At 55.4% G+C, this 17814-nt stretch overlaps 8 protein-coding genes across 8 annotated transcripts; 2 read left to right on the top strand and 6 right to left on the bottom strand.

The window, feature by feature from the left end:
- Positions 1 to 2360: 2360 nt before the first annotated feature.
- Positions 2361 to 3514, top strand: PG986_005661 (uncharacterized protein; the record flags this gene model as incomplete). The annotated part of the gene is made up of 5 exons (XM_066841883.1): positions 2361 to 2503; positions 2565 to 2631; positions 2695 to 2875; positions 2943 to 3246; positions 3304 to 3514. 5 exons carry the CDS (start codon positions 2361 to 2363, stop codon positions 3512 to 3514), a joined length of 906 nt encoding a protein of 301 aa, XP_066701745.1.
- Positions 3515 to 3879: 365 nt separating this feature from the next.
- On the bottom strand, positions 3880 to 5259 carry PG986_005660 (uncharacterized protein; the record flags this gene model as incomplete). The annotated part of the gene is made up of 3 exons (XM_066841882.1): positions 3880 to 4301; positions 4397 to 4680; positions 4724 to 5259. 3 exons carry the CDS (start codon positions 5257 to 5259, stop codon positions 3880 to 3882), a joined length of 1242 nt encoding a protein of 413 aa, XP_066701744.1.
- Positions 5260 to 5869: 610 nt separating this feature from the next.
- PG986_005659 (uncharacterized protein) lies at positions 5870 to 7701 on the bottom strand (the record flags this gene model as incomplete). The annotated part of the gene is made up of 4 exons (XM_066841881.1): positions 5870 to 6088; positions 6154 to 6960; positions 7018 to 7096; positions 7151 to 7701. The coding sequence occupies 4 exons, from the start codon at positions 7699 to 7701 to the stop codon at positions 5870 to 5872; spliced, it is 1656 nt and encodes a 551-aa protein (XP_066701743.1).
- A 927-nt stretch (positions 7702 to 8628) lies between these two features.
- PG986_005658 (uncharacterized protein) lies at positions 8629 to 9381 on the bottom strand (the record flags this gene model as incomplete). Its single annotated transcript, XM_066841880.1, has 1 exon — positions 8629 to 9381. One exon carries the CDS (start codon positions 9379 to 9381, stop codon positions 8629 to 8631), a length of 753 nt encoding a protein of 250 aa, XP_066701742.1.
- Positions 9382 to 10440: 1059 nt separating this feature from the next.
- PG986_005657 (uncharacterized protein) lies at positions 10441 to 11513 on the bottom strand (the record flags this gene model as incomplete). Its single annotated transcript, XM_066841879.1, has 2 exons — positions 10441 to 10611; positions 10668 to 11513. The coding sequence occupies 2 exons, from the start codon at positions 11511 to 11513 to the stop codon at positions 10441 to 10443; spliced, it is 1017 nt and encodes a 338-aa protein (XP_066701741.1).
- Positions 11514 to 13298: 1785 nt separating this feature from the next.
- PG986_005656 (uncharacterized protein) lies at positions 13299 to 13835 on the top strand (the record flags this gene model as incomplete). Its single annotated transcript, XM_066841878.1, has 1 exon — positions 13299 to 13835. One exon carries the CDS (start codon positions 13299 to 13301, stop codon positions 13833 to 13835), a length of 537 nt encoding a protein of 178 aa, XP_066701740.1.
- Positions 13836 to 14617: 782 nt separating this feature from the next.
- On the bottom strand, positions 14618 to 15928 carry PG986_005655 (S-adenosylmethionine-dependent methyltransferase; the record flags this gene model as incomplete). Its single annotated transcript, XM_066841877.1, has 3 exons — positions 14618 to 15153; positions 15205 to 15233; positions 15528 to 15928. The coding sequence occupies 3 exons, from the start codon at positions 15926 to 15928 to the stop codon at positions 14618 to 14620; spliced, it is 966 nt and encodes a 321-aa protein (XP_066701739.1).
- Positions 15929 to 16467: 539 nt separating this feature from the next.
- PG986_005654 (uncharacterized protein) lies at positions 16468 to 17049 on the bottom strand (the record flags this gene model as incomplete). The annotated part of the gene is made up of 1 exon (XM_066841876.1): positions 16468 to 17049. The coding sequence occupies one exon, from the start codon at positions 17047 to 17049 to the stop codon at positions 16468 to 16470; it is 582 nt and encodes a 193-aa protein (XP_066701738.1).
- Between the last annotated feature and the right edge of the window lie 765 nt (positions 17050 to 17814).

Here is a 17814-nt window from a genome sequence, read left to right as displayed (position 1 = left end):
CCCTGTCTGCCCTGTCTGCCCTGTCTGCCCTGTCTGCCCTGTCTGCCCTGTCTGCCCTGTCTGCCCTGTCTGCCCACTGCCCGCCATGGCACACTAACCCACACAATCTGCCACTCACCAACCGTTCTGGGTCTTTCCCACCACCGGACGTCGATTCCATGACACCCATTCGCAGGGGCCCCAATGAGCCAAGCATTAGTGGTAGCTGCCTAACATCCTCCCGTCTTTGCTGCCAAAATTCTTTGATGATTGGTACGGCTTGGGGGGAAGGGCGTTACATTTGGGGCTGAAGGGGTCCGCATATTGATTATGCATCCTAAGCTTGACCCCAAATAGCAAATACATAGAACATGGTCCACAATTCAGTGGGCGCCAAAGTCCCAATCCCCCCATCCCCCAGTCCCTGAGTCCCTCATTCCCCTCCTTTCCCGCACCTCTCTTTCCATGATGTCAGGCGATTCCGGGCATTGGAGTTTTTCTATTAACCCGCACGAGACGGCTTCCTGTTGTTTTTCGAGTTGCCCTCAACCACCACTCGGTATGCATCTCCGTCTCGTAAAACTATATCCTAAGTTGCCTGGCAACCTGGCACCTTTGTCCTGTAGAGTAGGGATATGTCAGTACCAAGTGATGACCCGGAGAGTCGGCTGAGACCAAAGGCCGAGTATTTGGTGTATGCCATACGACCTACGTAGTTCCCATACCCTTATTGATCCTTTGATGGGCCCATGCCGCCAAAACGGGTTCTGCAGTGGCGATCTCACCTTTTGCGGCCTCGATGTTGCGCAACCACCTTATCAACCGTGGAAGAGCTCGCGATCCTCTGCCAGGGGCCAAGGGCGTTCAGATCTCCCACCAATTCGCCGCTCATGGGCCATGGCAGCTTGGTTCTCATCAAGACAGACATTAGTTATCAAGAACCCGCCCCCAGGGCCCAGAGATGTGCCGTACAAGTAGACTATCGCCGGGATGTTTTCTGCAGTCGTGCAGCTTTGCTGTTTGAGGTGCGGTTGGACGAAGCTCGCTAGGATCCAAACGGGCATCGGCAGACATCAAGATTCATCAAGGCGTTTACGCTATGCCGAATTGGATCGTGCCTCCTTGCTGCTTGCATCTCACCTCAAACCCCGAATCTCCTGGCCGAGAACTCTCGCGACCTCGAGGAGTCGAAGCTTGGTGGTTGATCTCACTCACAGACTCGCGGCCTCACAGACGGGTTAGCATCGATGCGGTAATGGTCGCGTTGGCGGATCCTTAGTTCCTTGGCCGCTAAGGATATTTCCGAGCTCGCGCCTTCTGCCCTCAGCGTCTGGTCCCACCCCCGCAAACATCCAATCTTTTCCTGTCAAGAAACCGCAGTGATCACTAACTCTATTGTGCGTAGCCGCATTGATCATTGCGCGCGGAGCACTGGCACTGCTTCCACTTGCCATCATTCTGCACATCTCCCGCCGTAGTAGGCCGTGGCAAGCCGACGTCTGAAGTGGACGAAGATCCCGAGGAGGTCGTACGAGCCAGCATCATCTTGACCGGATAGATCCCCGGGCTGCCTCGACGGAAGTCCCACTCTGGACCCACGGTTTGCTATATGAGATACAGAAGACACCACCCTGATGGAACATTGATTGATTGCAATCGCAATCCCTGAACGTGTCGGTGTCGTTGGCCGGCAGCTGCTCGCTCACTGGGAACCAACAAACAGCCTGCCTCGCGTAGCACCTAAGCTCGAACACCTCGTACGGGAACTCAATTGCGGCCTCCCGCACGTGGATCTAATGCCCGCCGAGCTGTACCCCGCAGCGACAAGAAACGACCCAAAACCAACCAGACCCAAGCGGGAACCTTAGACGAGAGCATCTGGGACGATTTGAAGCATAAAAGGCAGAGTACTTAGGTTAAGGGTCTGGGGGTGTTGCCTGCTAGCATGCCCGGGAGGTGGACGGCCCAGGTCACAGGTGGCTGATGCAGCGCATCGATGCGGCGGGCAAACTCTCGATCGTCCAATGGTGTGGCTAGAGGGGGGTGCTCGACAGGGATCAATCTCGACATCACTCAGCAGCAGTGACGACACGACTTCTCAACCTAAAACCTTGAATCACTCTCCCCTTCCAACATGAGGCTTGCTGACCACGCACGCTGCCAAAACGTAATGCGAAATGCCGACCCCTCTTCGGGGGCCCGTATCATAAATAGGCGGACGGTCGAGCCTGACAGGAAATCGAAAGGCTCTCTGCTTATCTCGTGTCTCTTGAGCCTCTGACGTATCAGGATATTTCGAGATAAACTATACGCAACCTCATCACTCACTCGCCAGTGCATCTGTAGCAACCACTTATCAGCTCAGCACCACCGTCTTCATTATGGAGGAAGTTCTCAGGAAGTCCACGGCCACGGCCACGGCCACGGCTACCGCCACGCCGACCAGTTTCCCCACCGTCACGCCGGACCTGCCGACTTTCTACTTCACTGACGTCGCCACTGACACTGGCAAGCGTACGCTATGGTGTGTATACCCCGATGCATGCTGCTATTGGACAGAGCCTTCAACTCATTCTTACCCCTAGGGTTGTCACCGTCTTCATGGCTCTGTCGTCGCTTGCCTTCTATGGCATGGCTATGAGAGTCCCAGTTGTAAGTCTTGTCCATGGCCCCACGATGAATATGATTTGTCTCATGTAGACTGACCATTGGTAGCAAAAACGCCTGTTCCATGTCTTGACTGCCTTTATCACGACTATTGCCTTCATCTCGTACTTCGCAATGGCCTCCGGTGATGGAATGAACTTCCACGTCTACAAGGAGAAGACCACCAAGCACCACACCGCCATGGAGGTCTACTCGCGCCAGGTGTACTGGGCACGCTATGTCGATGTAAGTTTTCGCACACCCTGAGATGTTATGCTGCACGAATGCCGACCAAAGATGCTAACAACTCTTCTCAGTGGACCTTGACCACCCCCTGCTGTTGGCGGATCTGAGTTTCCTTGCTGGCCTCAACGGTGCCAGTATGCTCGTCGCCATCTTCGCCGACGTCATCATGGTCCTCACCGGTCTCTTTGCTGCCTTTGGTAACAGCGACGGTCAGAAGTGGGGATACTACACCATGGGCTGCGCCGCCTACCTGGTCATCGTCTACCAGCTCGCCATCAATGGCCGCACCGCCATCTCGAACAAGGACACCAAGACCAAGACTTTCTTCACCATGATCGCTGGCTACACCCTGCTCCTCTGGACTGCCTACCCCATGTGAGTTTGAATTCCTCCTGAGTATGACACGGAATAAGATACTGACCATCCATTTAGTGTTTGGGGAATTGGTGATGGTGCCCGCCTGATGAACGTGGATGCTGAGGTCGTTTGCTACGCCATCCTCGATGTCCTGGCCAAGCCTATCTTCGGTTTCTGGTTGTTGACTACACATGACAAGATGTCGCGTAATACTGCTTCCATTGAGGGCTTCTGGGCCTATGGTCTTACCCAGGAGGGTGCCATCCGAGTTGGAGATGGCGCTTAAAAGTGGAACGTGCTCAATCTCATAAGGCACGTCGTCCCTTGGTGGATGTGCGGCCGAAGCTATACGACATTACAGCACCTCTTGCAGAGGCCTAGCTGGGACAGGAAAGCTCAAGGTTGCGAGCTTACCCTGGCGTTCTTCGAATTCGACGCTGTTCATGGTACGGGGGTGTTCAACTGGCATTGATCGTGCGAGGTTCCAGATTGATCACATGTTTTTTCATCTATGTATTACTTGATCGATGGTTATGTATGATTAACGGTTTACGATCATTTAATAATTGAACGCGTTAGCATTCGCACCGCTGCCGGAGACCACACTCACTACCTTCTTTACCTTCTGACTTAATGCATGCCATGTTCATGTTAAGCTGAAGCTCTTAATACCCTGTTGTCAATCCAACTCAAATCGTCCGGCTCGCCTTCCCAACCCATGAACACATCTCTGGGTCTGGTATATGGCTCCACACTCGTCTCATTCAGGACAGTCGTGACAATACTTGCCTTCATCGCCGCCTCGTCGTAGCCCGGGCCCTGGTTGCGGTAGACGGCCTCCAAGGTCGTCGCGGCGTCGAAGCGCGGGTCGGTATCCTGCCATTTGATGTAGCCCGCGGGAAGGATGCTCGCGTCTAAGTAGGAGTTTATGAAGACGCTGCGGTGCAGCGCGTTCCACGGACGCCCCAGCGGACACTGGCCCTCGACCGCCGCCCCGATGGCGCTGTTGGCGGCGATGACGCGCGATGAGGATACGTAGGCGCCGTACTTGTTGGGGAACGTCGTGTTCGTGCCTAGAATAGATCATCTCACCCATTAGCGCATCCGCCTAGTCACGTTTCTCCCGATAACCGAAGACCCATGGATCAGAAATAGCTGAAAGGCGTACCTTTCCAAGCCGTAATCCCACCCCCGCAATTCCGCAGCGCCAGCGTCGACCTCTCCACCCACGCCGTCCCGAACCCATACAGGAAGTCCACCTCGCCCGCAACGACGCAATCGTAGAAGAACGCGCTCCCGCGCTTGCCCACGTAGACGGTATCCTGGAAGCTATATAACCCGCACCCATAGAAACTAGCGCGCGCGTAGCCCACCCCCAGCGCGAGCGCGGGGCCCACGGACCGGTCCGAGGCCAGGTTTCGCAGGTCGATGTTGTACAGCCGGAAGTCGCGGCTGCCCGGCGGCGTCGCGGGGGGGGACGGGGTAGCCCATGGGCCCCGTGCCGGTCAGGGCGGCTTCCCAGGTCGGCGCGACGGTGAGGACGCTGGTGACGGCGTTGTCGGTTATTTTGCCGGTGCTGTCGGGGTTGGCGCGGGACCAGACCACGGTCACTTCGTTGGCGTGGTCCGTGTCGGAGTGCACGTCGGCGTAGGGCGCGGACCCGTTCGGGGACGGGGCGCTGGTCTGGCCTAGCAGGGTCAGGGGGCCCGGGCGCGTCACGTTGAGCTGCTCAGTGTAGGTCCCCGGCGCGATGAGGATGGTGTGCGCGGTGTCGTCGTGCGGGAGCGAGGCTATGGCGGACTGGATCGCGGTGAAGTTCGCGAGCGGGCTGGCTGCGCTCACGAAGAGGGTTCCCGGGGGACAGCCTGCCAGGGGACGGCAGGTCTTGCGCTGGCATTCTGCGTAGGTTCTGACCGGAGGGCCCAGGGACACATCGTCAACGCCGCGGCGCTCGTTTGTCGTCGGGGCCGAGGTGACGAGTTGGCTCAAGGCCAGGGCCGGGAGGATTGCTACACGTCCGAGCTGCCACATTGTGTTTCGCTGGATATCCTCACTGCATCAGACCAGGTGAAAGGGGATATCAGGCTGGCCATTGACCAACGTGCTGGCCTAGGCCCAGTATATGTAGTCAGGCATCGTTGCCCTCCCATGACCCATCTGCATTTGACAGGCAGCTCCTGCGGTGTGCTCCGTATGATTATTACAGATGCCAGGGGTCGGGATTGCGGGGAGGTTGGGGTAGACGCGGATGAACCAAATCCACGAAACACACAGCCTGTAGGGGCGATTGCGGGGTTCCACTTGACCCCTGGGCATGCAATCGTCAAGAGATTTGGGGTGCGCAAGCGAGGTCCCGTGAGAGTATTTAGCCCTCTGGTGCTCAGGTTCTTTATAGTAAGCGTAATGAATTCCACTGGCAGACTTCATGATGGTGTCGTAGCTGGGAGTGGAACTGGCAGGGATAAGACTAGAAACATCGGGATGACCAACCACGGTATAGCTAGAAATGGGTATTTGCGTTGACATCGGTTGAACTCGAGATAATTGCTCCACCTTCCTCCATCTGTCTGCTCCGTGGGGTATTAAAAACTACTATTATATCTCTTTCACCTTAAGCGATAACTAACACCTCCATCTCCTGTTACCAGGGCCACAAAGACATCGCAATCGACGACTCTTCCGTCCTTACAGAGTATGCAGCTTGGAATCCTTGGTCATCCGGCGGAACCTCTTGCCGAAGGGGATGAACAGAGCCAATCCAATGACGCAGATCCCGACAGTAATGGCCAATGAGCGTCAGGACAGGGGCCAGATAACCTCCAGTCGCAGCCCAGTCATTGAAGAAGAAGATCATTCCAAACTGCATTATTAGTCCAGTCAGTACCGCATTCGGCGGGCAGGGAGGGGAATTGGAGATATACTTACACCAAACGTATTCTTGACAATCGTGGCGGCGATCATGATCTCGCCCGGAAGCGACTTGTAGCAGTCCACGGCATAGGCGATGGCGATAGCAGGGATACCGACGACCTGGATGCCGACCAGCATGTAGCCAGCGATGACAGTGGCGGCCCAGGGCCAGCTACGCTGGTATCCGACGGCGGTGACGGTCATGCCGATCAAACACAGACAGACGTAAGGGATAAGGGCGGGCAGGCGGAACTCGGCCTCGAGCACACCACGGTTCTTGCGGGCGCGTCGCAGCGCGATCCAGTCGGCAAAGGGCCCCGCAGTGACCAGGGCGATGGCGGCACCCACGACGAAGGCGAAATTGACGAAGCCGATCTGGTCGGGCGTGAAGAGATACGGCGGCGGGCCGAAGATCTGGGCCTGGGTCAGGTTGAGCGCGAGCAGGCAGTTGGCCGCGAAGCCCATGGCGAACGCGGCCCAGAGAATAATGGGAAACGAGAAGATTTGGATGGGCGAGACAATGTCGCGCGTCACCTTGGCGAGGCTATAGTTAAAGCGCATACGGGGAATAATAGAGAACTGCTCCCTGGAGGGCCGGCCGACGGGGCGGATCTGGACAGTCTGGGACGCGGTCGACGGGGTGGATGTCCGGCCCTCGGTGTCGGATCCATTCTGACCCTCGCTCGGCTTGTCGGACTGGTAGGTGATGTTGAAGAGGGAGTTCGAGGGCGAGCCCTGGCTCGGGCGCTCGTACTTGGTCTCGGGGTGGGCGACAATGGTCAAGATCCAGCTGACGCCCTGCAGCATGGTGCAGACCCAGAACTAGGACAGAATGAATACGCACTCTGAAATCTACGAGGTATTGATGGCATGACTTACAAACCACCTCCAGCTGATCTGGGATGCGATGGCGCCCGAGATGATAGGGCCGATGAACAGACCCATGAAGTAAGCCCAGCTGAATCCCTTGTTAATCCGGCCCCTTATCGAGTGATTCATGGGGGGTACTTACAAGTAAAAGGTCATGCTGCGGCCTCTCTGGTGGACGAACAGGATATCCGAGACAACCATGGGCATGATACTCTCATTGGCAGCCGCGCCCAGCCCAGAAATCACACGAGCGCCAATGAAGCTCGAGTAGCTAGTGACGAGCCCTTGCCAGATGTTGGCGAGGATGCAGATCAGGCCGCAGATGATGATGACGGGACGGCGCCCGAAGACGTTGGCGGCCGGCACGATGAGGAAGTTGGCGTAGCCGAGGGTGATGGCGGCGGCGCCGAAGAGCATGTTGACCTGGGGCAGGGTCTTGTGGAACTCTGCCTCGAAGATCTGGGTCATGGGGGCGATGGCGAGGGGGGTCATGATGCTGATGAAGACGAAGACGAACTGGTTGGCGATGATGATGGTCTTCCACGTCGTCGACCAGTTGAGCGGGTCGTCGAAGTGGTTGGACGGGTGCGGCACCAGCACCAGCTCGTCCTGGGTCAGCTCGCCCGTCTCCTTGAAGACGACCTCGGTGCCGGGGAGGAGCTCATCCTCTCTGTTGGTGGTGTGGGGAGCCATTGATGCCGATCGAATGGGTATGGACACCCACGGATCCAGTGGTAGCTTTGCAGACGAGTGGCTACTGAACCTATCTCTTGAACAGAAGAGCGCGCGCGCGAGGATCTTATAGAGGGAGACATGGCTCTTCTCACAATCAATGGCCCGGTATACCACGAACGCCACATTCGATAAGCCGACTTCGGTTCAAGGTGCAGGATTTCTATTGACACAAGCCGTTGACCCAGATCCTCCAATAGGGCTACCCATATCCCAGCATTGCCGGTAAGGGACCATGTGCTCCATCCGCTGTGGTCTACTCTGCAGTTCCGCGGAAGGCTGGGATGTCCCCTGCGACCTGTGCATCGTGGCGTCGGACGTCCGAAGTCAATTTGCGTCACCGGTCCGACAGTCGTAGTAGGTCAATGGGGGTTGCGATCAGGAATGCAAACGAAAAGGCGATTCTCGATGGCTCTTTCCTTCCTCCGAAGTTCTGTTCGCGATCTTTTGAGAGAGGTCGGCGTGGTTTTGACCTCCAGGGCTCAGATACACTTTGGTGTTGGAAACCTTCGGCGCTCTTGCAAGTCCCAGCCGCCTTCAATTCCCAGGCCTGGTGTGCTTAAGTACTAAAACCCTCTACAGTGGGGAAGCCCGCTCGGCCGGGCTTCAAATGCACAACTGACAGGCAAACATTCCACCTCTCCCAGCTGAGACATTCCGCGAGCATGGCAACTTCAAGGGTTCTTTTTATCAAAGGCAGGACCTAGAACCTCGAACTTTTAGTGTACTTGGAGGTAAGCAGAATAAATACATGGTTCGGTAGGCAAAGCCCAGCGCCAACATACGTACTCCCCCGATCCTATACCCATACCTAGCCCTTCTGGCATCCTCTTACCGACAGGAAGCTGTGATACCCGACTAAGCGCTGTACTGACATGCGTTCGACCATCAATTATTGGCATGTGCATCATTATAGTAGTGAATCTGGGGAACCTGCGTCAGCCCGCTTCGAGAAACACCCACCACCAGGGAACGAGACCGTCTTACCGTCTGATCCGAGCACCCGGCCGGCGTCTGGTAGGCGTACGCGCCCGTGTTGATGAAGAGCGCCTGGCCCTCGCACACGAGCCACGCCGCGACGTTCTGGCGCTGCACCTCGGGCGCGCTCCACGTGAGGGCGTCGCCCTGGAACGCAAAGGCCCCGAAGCCGTTCTTGGTCGTGTTGAACCACGTCGCCAGCGTCCGCTGCGTGAAGTCGGACGCGGGCTTCTCCACCCACATGTACAGCGGCGGCGCACCGCCTTCGCCCGTGTTCTCCACCAGCTGCCCGTCCACCACGTTGAACTGCCCCGCCGTCGTGTACGACTCGAGCAGCGCCGTTCCCGCCGCCACGGCCGGCTTCGTCTGCAGGTACTTGTGGTAGTTGGGCGCCGCTACGGCGCGGATCCAGTACCAGCCCTTTTGCAGCGTCGTGCCGGGCCCGGCTGCCTGTCTGTCTTTGATTTCGAAAGTTGTCGGCTGGGGTACGCGTGGGTTTCGTCCGTAGGGCTCGTCAGGGACCAGCGTCAAGGTCATCTCGGGCGCTGTCAGTGTAAAGCCTGGCTCGGACTCGACACCGCGGGCTTGGGCTTTTTGGGGGGCATCCTTTGCCACTACAGACGCGGCAAGGAAGGCCAAGAGCGATGACCTGCTTAGAATCATGTCGGTGATGCCTGCTGAATGCCTTTTCTTTTTCTGAATGAAATATGGAACTCCAGAGGCTAACATACGTAAGTTGCCTTGAAAAAGTCGTATTCCAACCCAGCAAGGATTCGTGGCGATACGATATAAGTAGCGCTGTCGCGAGTGGCGATGCTCCGGCATTGCCATTCTAGGCCAACGGCGTCTCTCCTTCCACGGTCGCGCTCAGCTCGCTTCACCCTTGACTGGAGACTGTTGACAACAACTGCCTGCCTATTAGCGGTAAATGGCTATTAGCGCCCATATTCTTCGGTAAGGACTTCTGAGAGATCTTCCAATTCGTCGCAATGGACACCATTGGCTGAGTTAATCGCGGGCATTGTGCTTCAATACCATGGCTATTAGGCTGATTGCACAAAGCCACACGCATGATGGAAAACATCTACGAGGTAATCTACTCCAAATTCAACAACTCTATATAAAATGGATGTGCCGACAGGCTGCTCGAGGCGACACCTTGCTGAAGTCAGGTGTCACCCGTGGAGGGCCACCATCGCTGAGAAGGGCGAACCCTCCGCGCACGTTGGTGGATCAAACCCCTTTTCAAGTCCACGACAGAAAGACCGGCTTTATCACATCAGGCTGCACCAAGCTTAAGATATATTTTATTATCCTGAGTATATATGTAGCAGTACATCTGTTTTACGGCACTTCACTTGCCCCCGTTTGCGAGACAGCTCGATGACAGACCATTCTCCCACATTCAAGGACCAGCTTCAAATCAGCCTCTTCCTTGCAACATGTCTTCAACCCCTTCTTTCCACGTGCTCACACTGCATCAGAACTAAATTGCAACATGCCAGCCCTCAGCGTCCTCGCGACCGGTGGGCAGAGGAGCACAAAGATCCCCGTCCAGCATTGCATCTCCATACTCAATCGCGAGGCCAGTCCCCTTCGAACCCAGCCCACTGAAGAGTATACCAAGCAGCATCGCGATCATGCGCTCGCCAAACCTGTTGGATGCGGGGCAGAGGTGAGGTGCCAGTCCAAAAGGCATGTAGGCATCCTTCTGGGTTTGAGTCAAGCCTTGGCCCATGCGTGGGAGGAAAAGTCGTGGGCGTTGTGGCCCCAGATGAAGGTATCACGATGGAGGGATTCGATGTCTGCGGCAATAACGACTGGTTCTGCCTTGTGTGTGGGAATGACGGCTCGGTGTATGCGTTTCGTCGGTGGGTAGAGCCTAAGAGCCTCCTGTAGAATGGCGTCAGAGAGCGATTGCTGTTGCAGAAGAGACGGTTGGTGCTTACCTTGGATATCATCAACGCGGTAATTTCCTTTTCGCTACCTGTGCCCAAGTGGCTTGGCAAGTCGGCGAGTAAGCCCCTGGCCAAGGACTCCGTCGTGACCCGGGGTCCATCTGAGCCAATGCCCCTGAAAGCGATGTGCACATAGGTCAAGAGAACGACTCGCCACAGCGTTTCGAAGGCGGGCAGGATGATGTTGAGCGGGTTACTCTGCTCTCCGAGGCCAGAGAGATCGTACAGCTGACCGTTAACGGGAAGCATCTGGCGGATCTTGGTCACTAGACGGTCCTGTTCGCGCTTCGATACTGGCCTCGAGGCGTCCTTAGACTGGACCCAGAGACGGTTGATGTCCTCGGTAACGCTGCGGGCGGCTTGCAGATCGATGTTCTCCACTCCTGGGAATAGGAAATGCAAGACCACAACGAAGCATAGGATCCGTACGGTCGAGGTTAGGTGTAGCCGTTGTTGCTGTTGATCACCCAGATTGTGTCCTGACTCTGTTGACAGGAGGCGCTGCAATGTGTCTTGCCCAAGCAACGAGAGGTGTCGCCATTGTTCATTGTCGGCATTGACTCCACTGATCAGAGCCGTGGCGTAACGAACAAATCTCTTGTGCACCCAGGTATCCGTGGTGGTGAACGCATTGTTGATGCCGAATGCAGCAACGAGTCGCTGGTTTGGGAAAGCTCTGATCAGCAACCGTTCTCCCAGAGTACGAACGTTGAAGAACTTGAAGTTGACAATTCCCCTAGCGACATTAGCCTTATGGATCGAATGGTGGCAGAGTACGTCCCACTGGCGGCACACCAGGAAGAAAATCAAGAGGGCTAAGAGGATGAGAGTCCACATGTTGACTCCGAAAGGGGGTTTTAAAGGGGTAAGGTTGTGTGGGTCAGGACGCAGAAGCTCTGGCAAAGAGATGCAGTAAGTCCGAGATAGTACTCAGTGAAGGCTAATGAGATTTGCTTTAGGTGAATCTCTGGATATCTACTGTGAAAATGTGTCGAGTCAGAGAACCAAGGTGATATATGTCTCAGATGCGCTTCATTACTACACTTCTGTGTGTCTATTCTGTTTGTCCGTCTGCGTTAAGATTGGCTTGTTCAGGATATAAGAGCTGTCGGCTAGTCAGTCGTGTCTTCATGCGTCCTTCCGTACCGTCCAGACTTCGATTGAATATGTAGCTCAAGCCGATATTATGGCAAACGCATGGAGTGCAGGGTGACTGACTGGGAGGTCATGGGCTTCCGGAGGCGGTTGAACCATACCCAGGAGGAGCAGCAAATACAAAGACGTACATCGGACCCGGAGAAGCAGATATGCCATTCCATGTCGAGTTTGAGAGAACATGCTGGGAAGAAGACTGCACAAATGCCACAATGCATATCCTTCTGTGCCGAATCTCGGTGGGCCTTCGTTCATCCTCTGTACTCTGCCCTTGTCCATGATCAGTCAGCCTCAAACAAAGTACTCGATACATGACGGCAACGGCACGATGTGAAGTATCAAACGAGCCTAGATTCATTGATAGGCCCAGCATTGATGTGCAGGCCTCCGAATGCCGACTGGAATGCTGTAGCCGCGCTCGGATAAGGTGGGAGTAGAGATAAGGCGCCCACCCGTGCCTGTGACCAAACTCGAGATGAAGTCCCCAGAAGCACCTGGAAACCTATAGAATATATTACCAGCATCAGTCCAACATGGGAAAGGACTTCCTTCTGCATATGCAACTAGACGAAAGCGGTGAAATGGGGTACTCGCGGGGATCCTCAGCCCAAAGCAACCAGCAGCGACAGTGAAACCAAACGGACTTGCATCAACTTGAAACTCCATAGGCAGTGGAACGATCGCTTGATTTACCGCCGTTGGCTTGTCCGACACCAGGCAGATACCACATCACCGGAAGCTGCGAGGCTAAAGCGGGAGGCCCACCGCCGAGAGCAGAATTTTATTGGGGAGGCCGAACTGCGAAATCACAGTCTGCAGGCTGGATCTGATTCGGAAACACGCGCAACTTGATACTGAGCGACTGGCCGGGGCTCCCGGAAAGACGGAAGACTCTTCATATACAGGAGTAGGTAGATTTCTAGGTCCCAAAGTGGATGGGCGCAGTTTTCTGGGTTGGAGGAGCAATCACAGGCGATATTGCGTCTCTCAACAACGGATGAGTATTCCAGGGGGGCAATACTGGACTGTAGAGGGATCACTCCATTTTCATTGAATAGCTCATCTCATAACCAAAATTCACTTCCTTGAGCTACTTTTTTTGTCATGGTGACCCCTTTTCATGGCGGAATAATCACTACGGTTGCGCTTATGATTAACAATGACTAGATTTTATTGTGTTTTGTCCCAACAACTAGTATATATATACATTGTATTGTATGGAACGAAGATGACGGCACGTGAAGGGTTGTGGAGGATAGGACAGGATAGGACAGGATAGGACACAGCCCCTGACACCCCGAGGTTCATTCTCAAGTTCTCCATGTCTGACATCATAACTGCCCGGCATGATCCAAACGTATCTTCTTCAAATAGAGTCATATTCCCATAACGGGCTTATAAAAAGAGAACTTGTTCCACAAAGGTACCCGAGTTTCAAAGCATTTGAAACCCAAAGACATAGGCACCATGACTAAATCTCAGAAAATCAAGATTTCCATCGAGCTCAAGGTGGAACTCCCGCAATCCTCAAAGGGCAGGGGTGTCCAGTACGTCCACGTTACCGAGCCACCCCCTCCAAGCGTTAGCGATCCCCGGGCCACTGACGACCCCGGTTCGTACCCCTCGCACCAGGCCAGCGGAACGCACGGTCACCGCCGCTTTCGCGGTCGCCGGAGCACGTCAGTAAGCCGCGGACGTGCCGCCAACCATGATAGTTGCAGCAACGGCCACGGTCAACACTGCGACCGTTCTCCCAAAGGGAGCAGCCGCGAGGGAAGCAAGAGCGAAAGGCCCGGCACACCTGCCCGATCGAATGCCAGTAGCTCCCCCGCTGGATCCGTCCACCGTGGCGACCGCCCCGGTCCCGATATGGGGGACCAGGCCAGGACTGAAACGTTAGAAACCCCCCTAGATGAACAAATAGGAGGTGAACGGGGTTCTCCTCCAAACAGCATGGAAGAGGACCAGATGACCACCGTAATACTTGTTGCCCCGCCGGCATGAGTCGAATGATTCTTCTTTTCTAAGAGAAAATGCCGGAGTGTAAAATAAAAACCTATTCCAGAACATAGCTCAAATCTTGTACCTGAGAGAACAAATAGATGTACTCGGTGGCCTGGGGCAGGTAACGAAGTAGCTCGTTATAGTTATTTCTAATTCTTTTTCTATGAGACTTGTCTTCGACATATTGTTGTCAAACATCACTGAATGTTCACCTCCCCAGCCACCCCCTTTTCGCACTTGATGCAGTAGCTAGAGCGATCGTAATCTTAGAAAATGAGAATATGCCCAACGGCCCAGCCATGTAGTCTGCTTGTAGTCTGAGAAGCTAAGAAAAAGGAGTTATTACTTCGGGTAATGACCACGAGGGGATTTGCTTTCACGCAGCAATGCTAATAGTCCCCGAAGGGCATCCCTACCCATTACCGCCCCTTTCCTGACGACTCGTCGCTACCTCAGCCAGAAGTCGTTAAGAAAAGGCCACGAGGAGTAATCTCCTGACTTTGGATCTGCCCACGAGCGGCACCAGCCCGCCGGACCATGTTAGGTACGGTACCCCGAATCCTGGACCTATGCAGAGACTCAATAAGAACATAATATTCGAAGGGTGAGAAAAGTATCTGTACAGCTGGGTCTGCTCATATATATCAACAATCTCAATGGTATGTGAAGTATGGCATAAACATCGGGAACATCTTAATGTGATAGGGGCCATCCCTGATGCCACTGGTCAAATATCCAAAGTGCCCATATTCAGCCGGGCCCTACGCCGGTATACCAGCTGGTTACCCTGCAGGGGGCTTCTGCCCATAGACGACGACCAACAGGATATAAAACTGGTTATTCCGATCGCTGATCTCCAACTTCACATTGTTCGCCAGCTCCTCATACTCCAGATCGGACATGCCGCCCCGGAGGAAGATGGGCTTCGCGACCTGGAGGTCGCCCGTGCGGGTCTTGACCAGGGCGTAGCTGCCGGCGAGCTTCAGCTTCGGGTTGCTCGGCCAGGGGCTCATGGGGATGGGGATGAGCTCCTCCTGCACGTTGACGAAGCCGACCTCCTCGAGCCACTGCTTGTACTTGCGCGGGCACTGCAGGTCCCGCCCGAACTGGCGCATCGTCTTCAGGAACGTGGTCACGTAGCGGTGCCATACCGAGCCCTCGGCGGTGCCGCCGTGGCGCATGGGCTCCACGGACTGGTCGACGTACTCGATCCAGCCGCCGGGATTCACTGCTCGCGTGATAATTAGCGGAGCGTTTTCCTCTGGTAAGCAGAACGAGAATAGCTTATCACATTCGCTGATAACGGTCTGGCAAGGGCCTGCAGTACTGCTTCGAGGAGGTACAGGAAAGGTGTTTCAGGACCACTCACAATTCTCATAGGCGTGACGCATAATCGTCCTATGGTCTTTGAAGCACGTCACCACGTAACGCAAATGTACATAATCGAATTTGTGATCTAAGGCCATTCACACGTCAGCCACTACATCCATCTTGAATGGTACCCAATCGTGCATGCGACCCGAATGTTCGGGTCGATGCAGGGGTTGGTTGCTGTTTAGGGTTGGTGGCCGACAGCTGTGTTTGCTTGCTTGCTAGCAGTGCGCGCCAATCGAGAGCCGCACAAAGCCACCTGTGACCTCTAATCCGCTATCATGATAACACGCGTAGAAGAAAAGTAAAAGAAGCACTCACCGTAAGTCCAGGGGTCTTCCGAGTCCTCGCGAATGAACCTGCAGTTGGGCACCGTATCCTCCATGTCCGGCTGGATCAGACTCAGGTCGGTGCCGATGACCTCGCTCTCGGGGGTTCTCCGTGGCGTAGTCCAGCGCCCAGATGCCCGTGCCGGTCGCGACGTCGAGGACGTGCTTGGGGCTCTGCACGGGCGCGACGGCGAGCCGCTTGTCGAGCAGGACGGCCGTCATCTCGTGCTGGAAGTCGAGGCGGTCCTGCTCGTCGGCGTCGTTGGGCAGGTAGTACGTGTCCTCGCGGTAGGCCTGGTACATCCGGCCGCCCACGCCCACCTGCGAGGCCGGGTCCGAGATGGAGGAGTTGGTCACCTCGCGCGGGCTGTCAAACAGCGCTGCGGGATCCATTACGGCGGCGGCGGCGGCAATCCAGAAAGAAAGAATGGGCACGACTAATTATGTATGCTGTATATCGTGACGTTGCCGAAAGGAAAAGCGCAAACAAAAAGAGGCGTTTCTGAGCCTGTCACTGCAAAACTGACAGTGCACGCGCAGAGGTGGCAGGCCGTATATCTCATATGCAGGTCAAGCCAATTACCCCGCTGTATCACACCTACAGAAACTGGGCCGCTTGCATGCGCATACCCTGAGTAAACTGGCAACAACAATAAGGTAATCTTCAAGAATAGGTTAAATGTTCGTGCCATGCGAATAGGTTCTTGAAGCATAGCTAAGTGGGTAGGTAATCATGGCAGCGCACTCTCTCAACCATTGATACACTATATGCACTCTGAAGCGTCACATGCTTGGGATGAGAATTAATTAGCGTAATCACTGGATATGTATGTACCTGAACTGTAACCTAAGCTACAGGCTAAGAGGATTCGGCAGATTCACCAAGCTGCCGACCCTGCCACCTCCACCCGGGAGAAAGTCCCCGTCAGGTCTTAAGCGAGACTAATGTGTCCTCGCTTGTTGATATATCTCTGCTTGTACCAGATACTCGCGCCCTCCAGCGTCTGGAACAGCGCCAATGCGTACTGAAAGATAAGCACAGTAAGCCAGATGTTGCGCGTCCATTGCGGCACATACATCTTGCCGTCGACGCACAGCAAGCAATCCAGGGCCTTGTCGCGCGCCGCGAGCATAAAGACCAGGACCAGCGTCGCCAGCAGGACGTCCAGAACCGCGAGCCCCAGCTTGGCCGTCAGCGGCGCGAAGAGCCCGTCGCCGCTCTCGTCCGGGTCGCCGTACGAGACGAGGGTGCGGCCGCGGACCGTGACCTTGACGGGGAAGGGCAGGCCGTCGGCCAGGCGCTGCAGGTGGGGGTGCACGGCGACGGCCACGACGCAGACGGCGTTCCAGGCGACAGCGGCCCAGCACACGGCCAAGGCGGCGCGGACGTCGGTGAACTGGTAGAAGGGGCCGATGTAGGAGTGGCCGTTGAGCAGGGCGAAGACGCTGAAGACGAGCAGGACGGTGCGTAGGATGGGCACCAGCTGGAGGCGCGGGCCTAGTTCCGACGCCATCGTTTGGTGCTGTGGATATATGGATACAAACGACTAGGTTAGGGAATCCGGGGTGGTTCAACTAATTAACGATCGTCTAGGGCGATTCTGCCCCAGTCCAATGATAATAGAGTTTGCAATTGATGAGATTCCAGCATCAAATGGGTTGTTGTCTTCTGCAATTTGGGCAAAGCTGGACCTGAGACTCGCGCTTCTACTTCAATGGATGGGACAGGGCATGACGTAACTTGCTGAACGCGCGTTTTCAGTGGCATTGCATGGGCGAGATTTCAGGCTAAACCCCCTCCTCACCTATTCTCACGCATGACCCTGCTGCTGTTTCAAGTGTCCATCACCAACGTCGCAGCCAATGGTTAGTCAGCTTGGTCAAGGCCCTGTCAAACATCAGACAAGATTGACACAATTGACAGCGTCCGATCGAGCCACCGACTCGGGTTCACGCCCACAAGCTTGACAGGCGGCGTTTCGAAACGATCCTCAGAGTGACATCGCTCGGCACACACACGATAGGAACATCCCGCCGTGAAAAGCCAGTTGCAACAGACGGGACCACTCGTCTACCCCCAGTTTTTGACGATGCCCCCTGAAAAGGCTGTTCTGGCCCTCCAGCGGGACCCGAGAACGCCGCAAATCGTTTCTTTCCCCGGACTGAAGGTTCGCAAATCTGTTTTGGTCGCAAAGAGGCCAGGGTTTGCGGTTTCATCGAGCGCACTACGCACACGGCTCAATTGCCGCGGAGTCTACACGGGTTGGCCTCAGGGACAG

Source organism: Apiospora aurea, assembly GCF_038362705.1.
Source record: "Apiospora aurea strain CBS 24483 chromosome Unknown utg000004l_segment0_segment0, whole genome shotgun sequence".
NCBI classification, from domain to species: domain Eukaryota; kingdom Fungi; phylum Ascomycota; class Sordariomycetes; order Amphisphaeriales; family Apiosporaceae; genus Apiospora; species Apiospora aurea.
The sequence above is the reverse complement of the archived record's forward strand: the minus strand, read 5'-3'. Positions and strand labels throughout refer to the sequence as shown.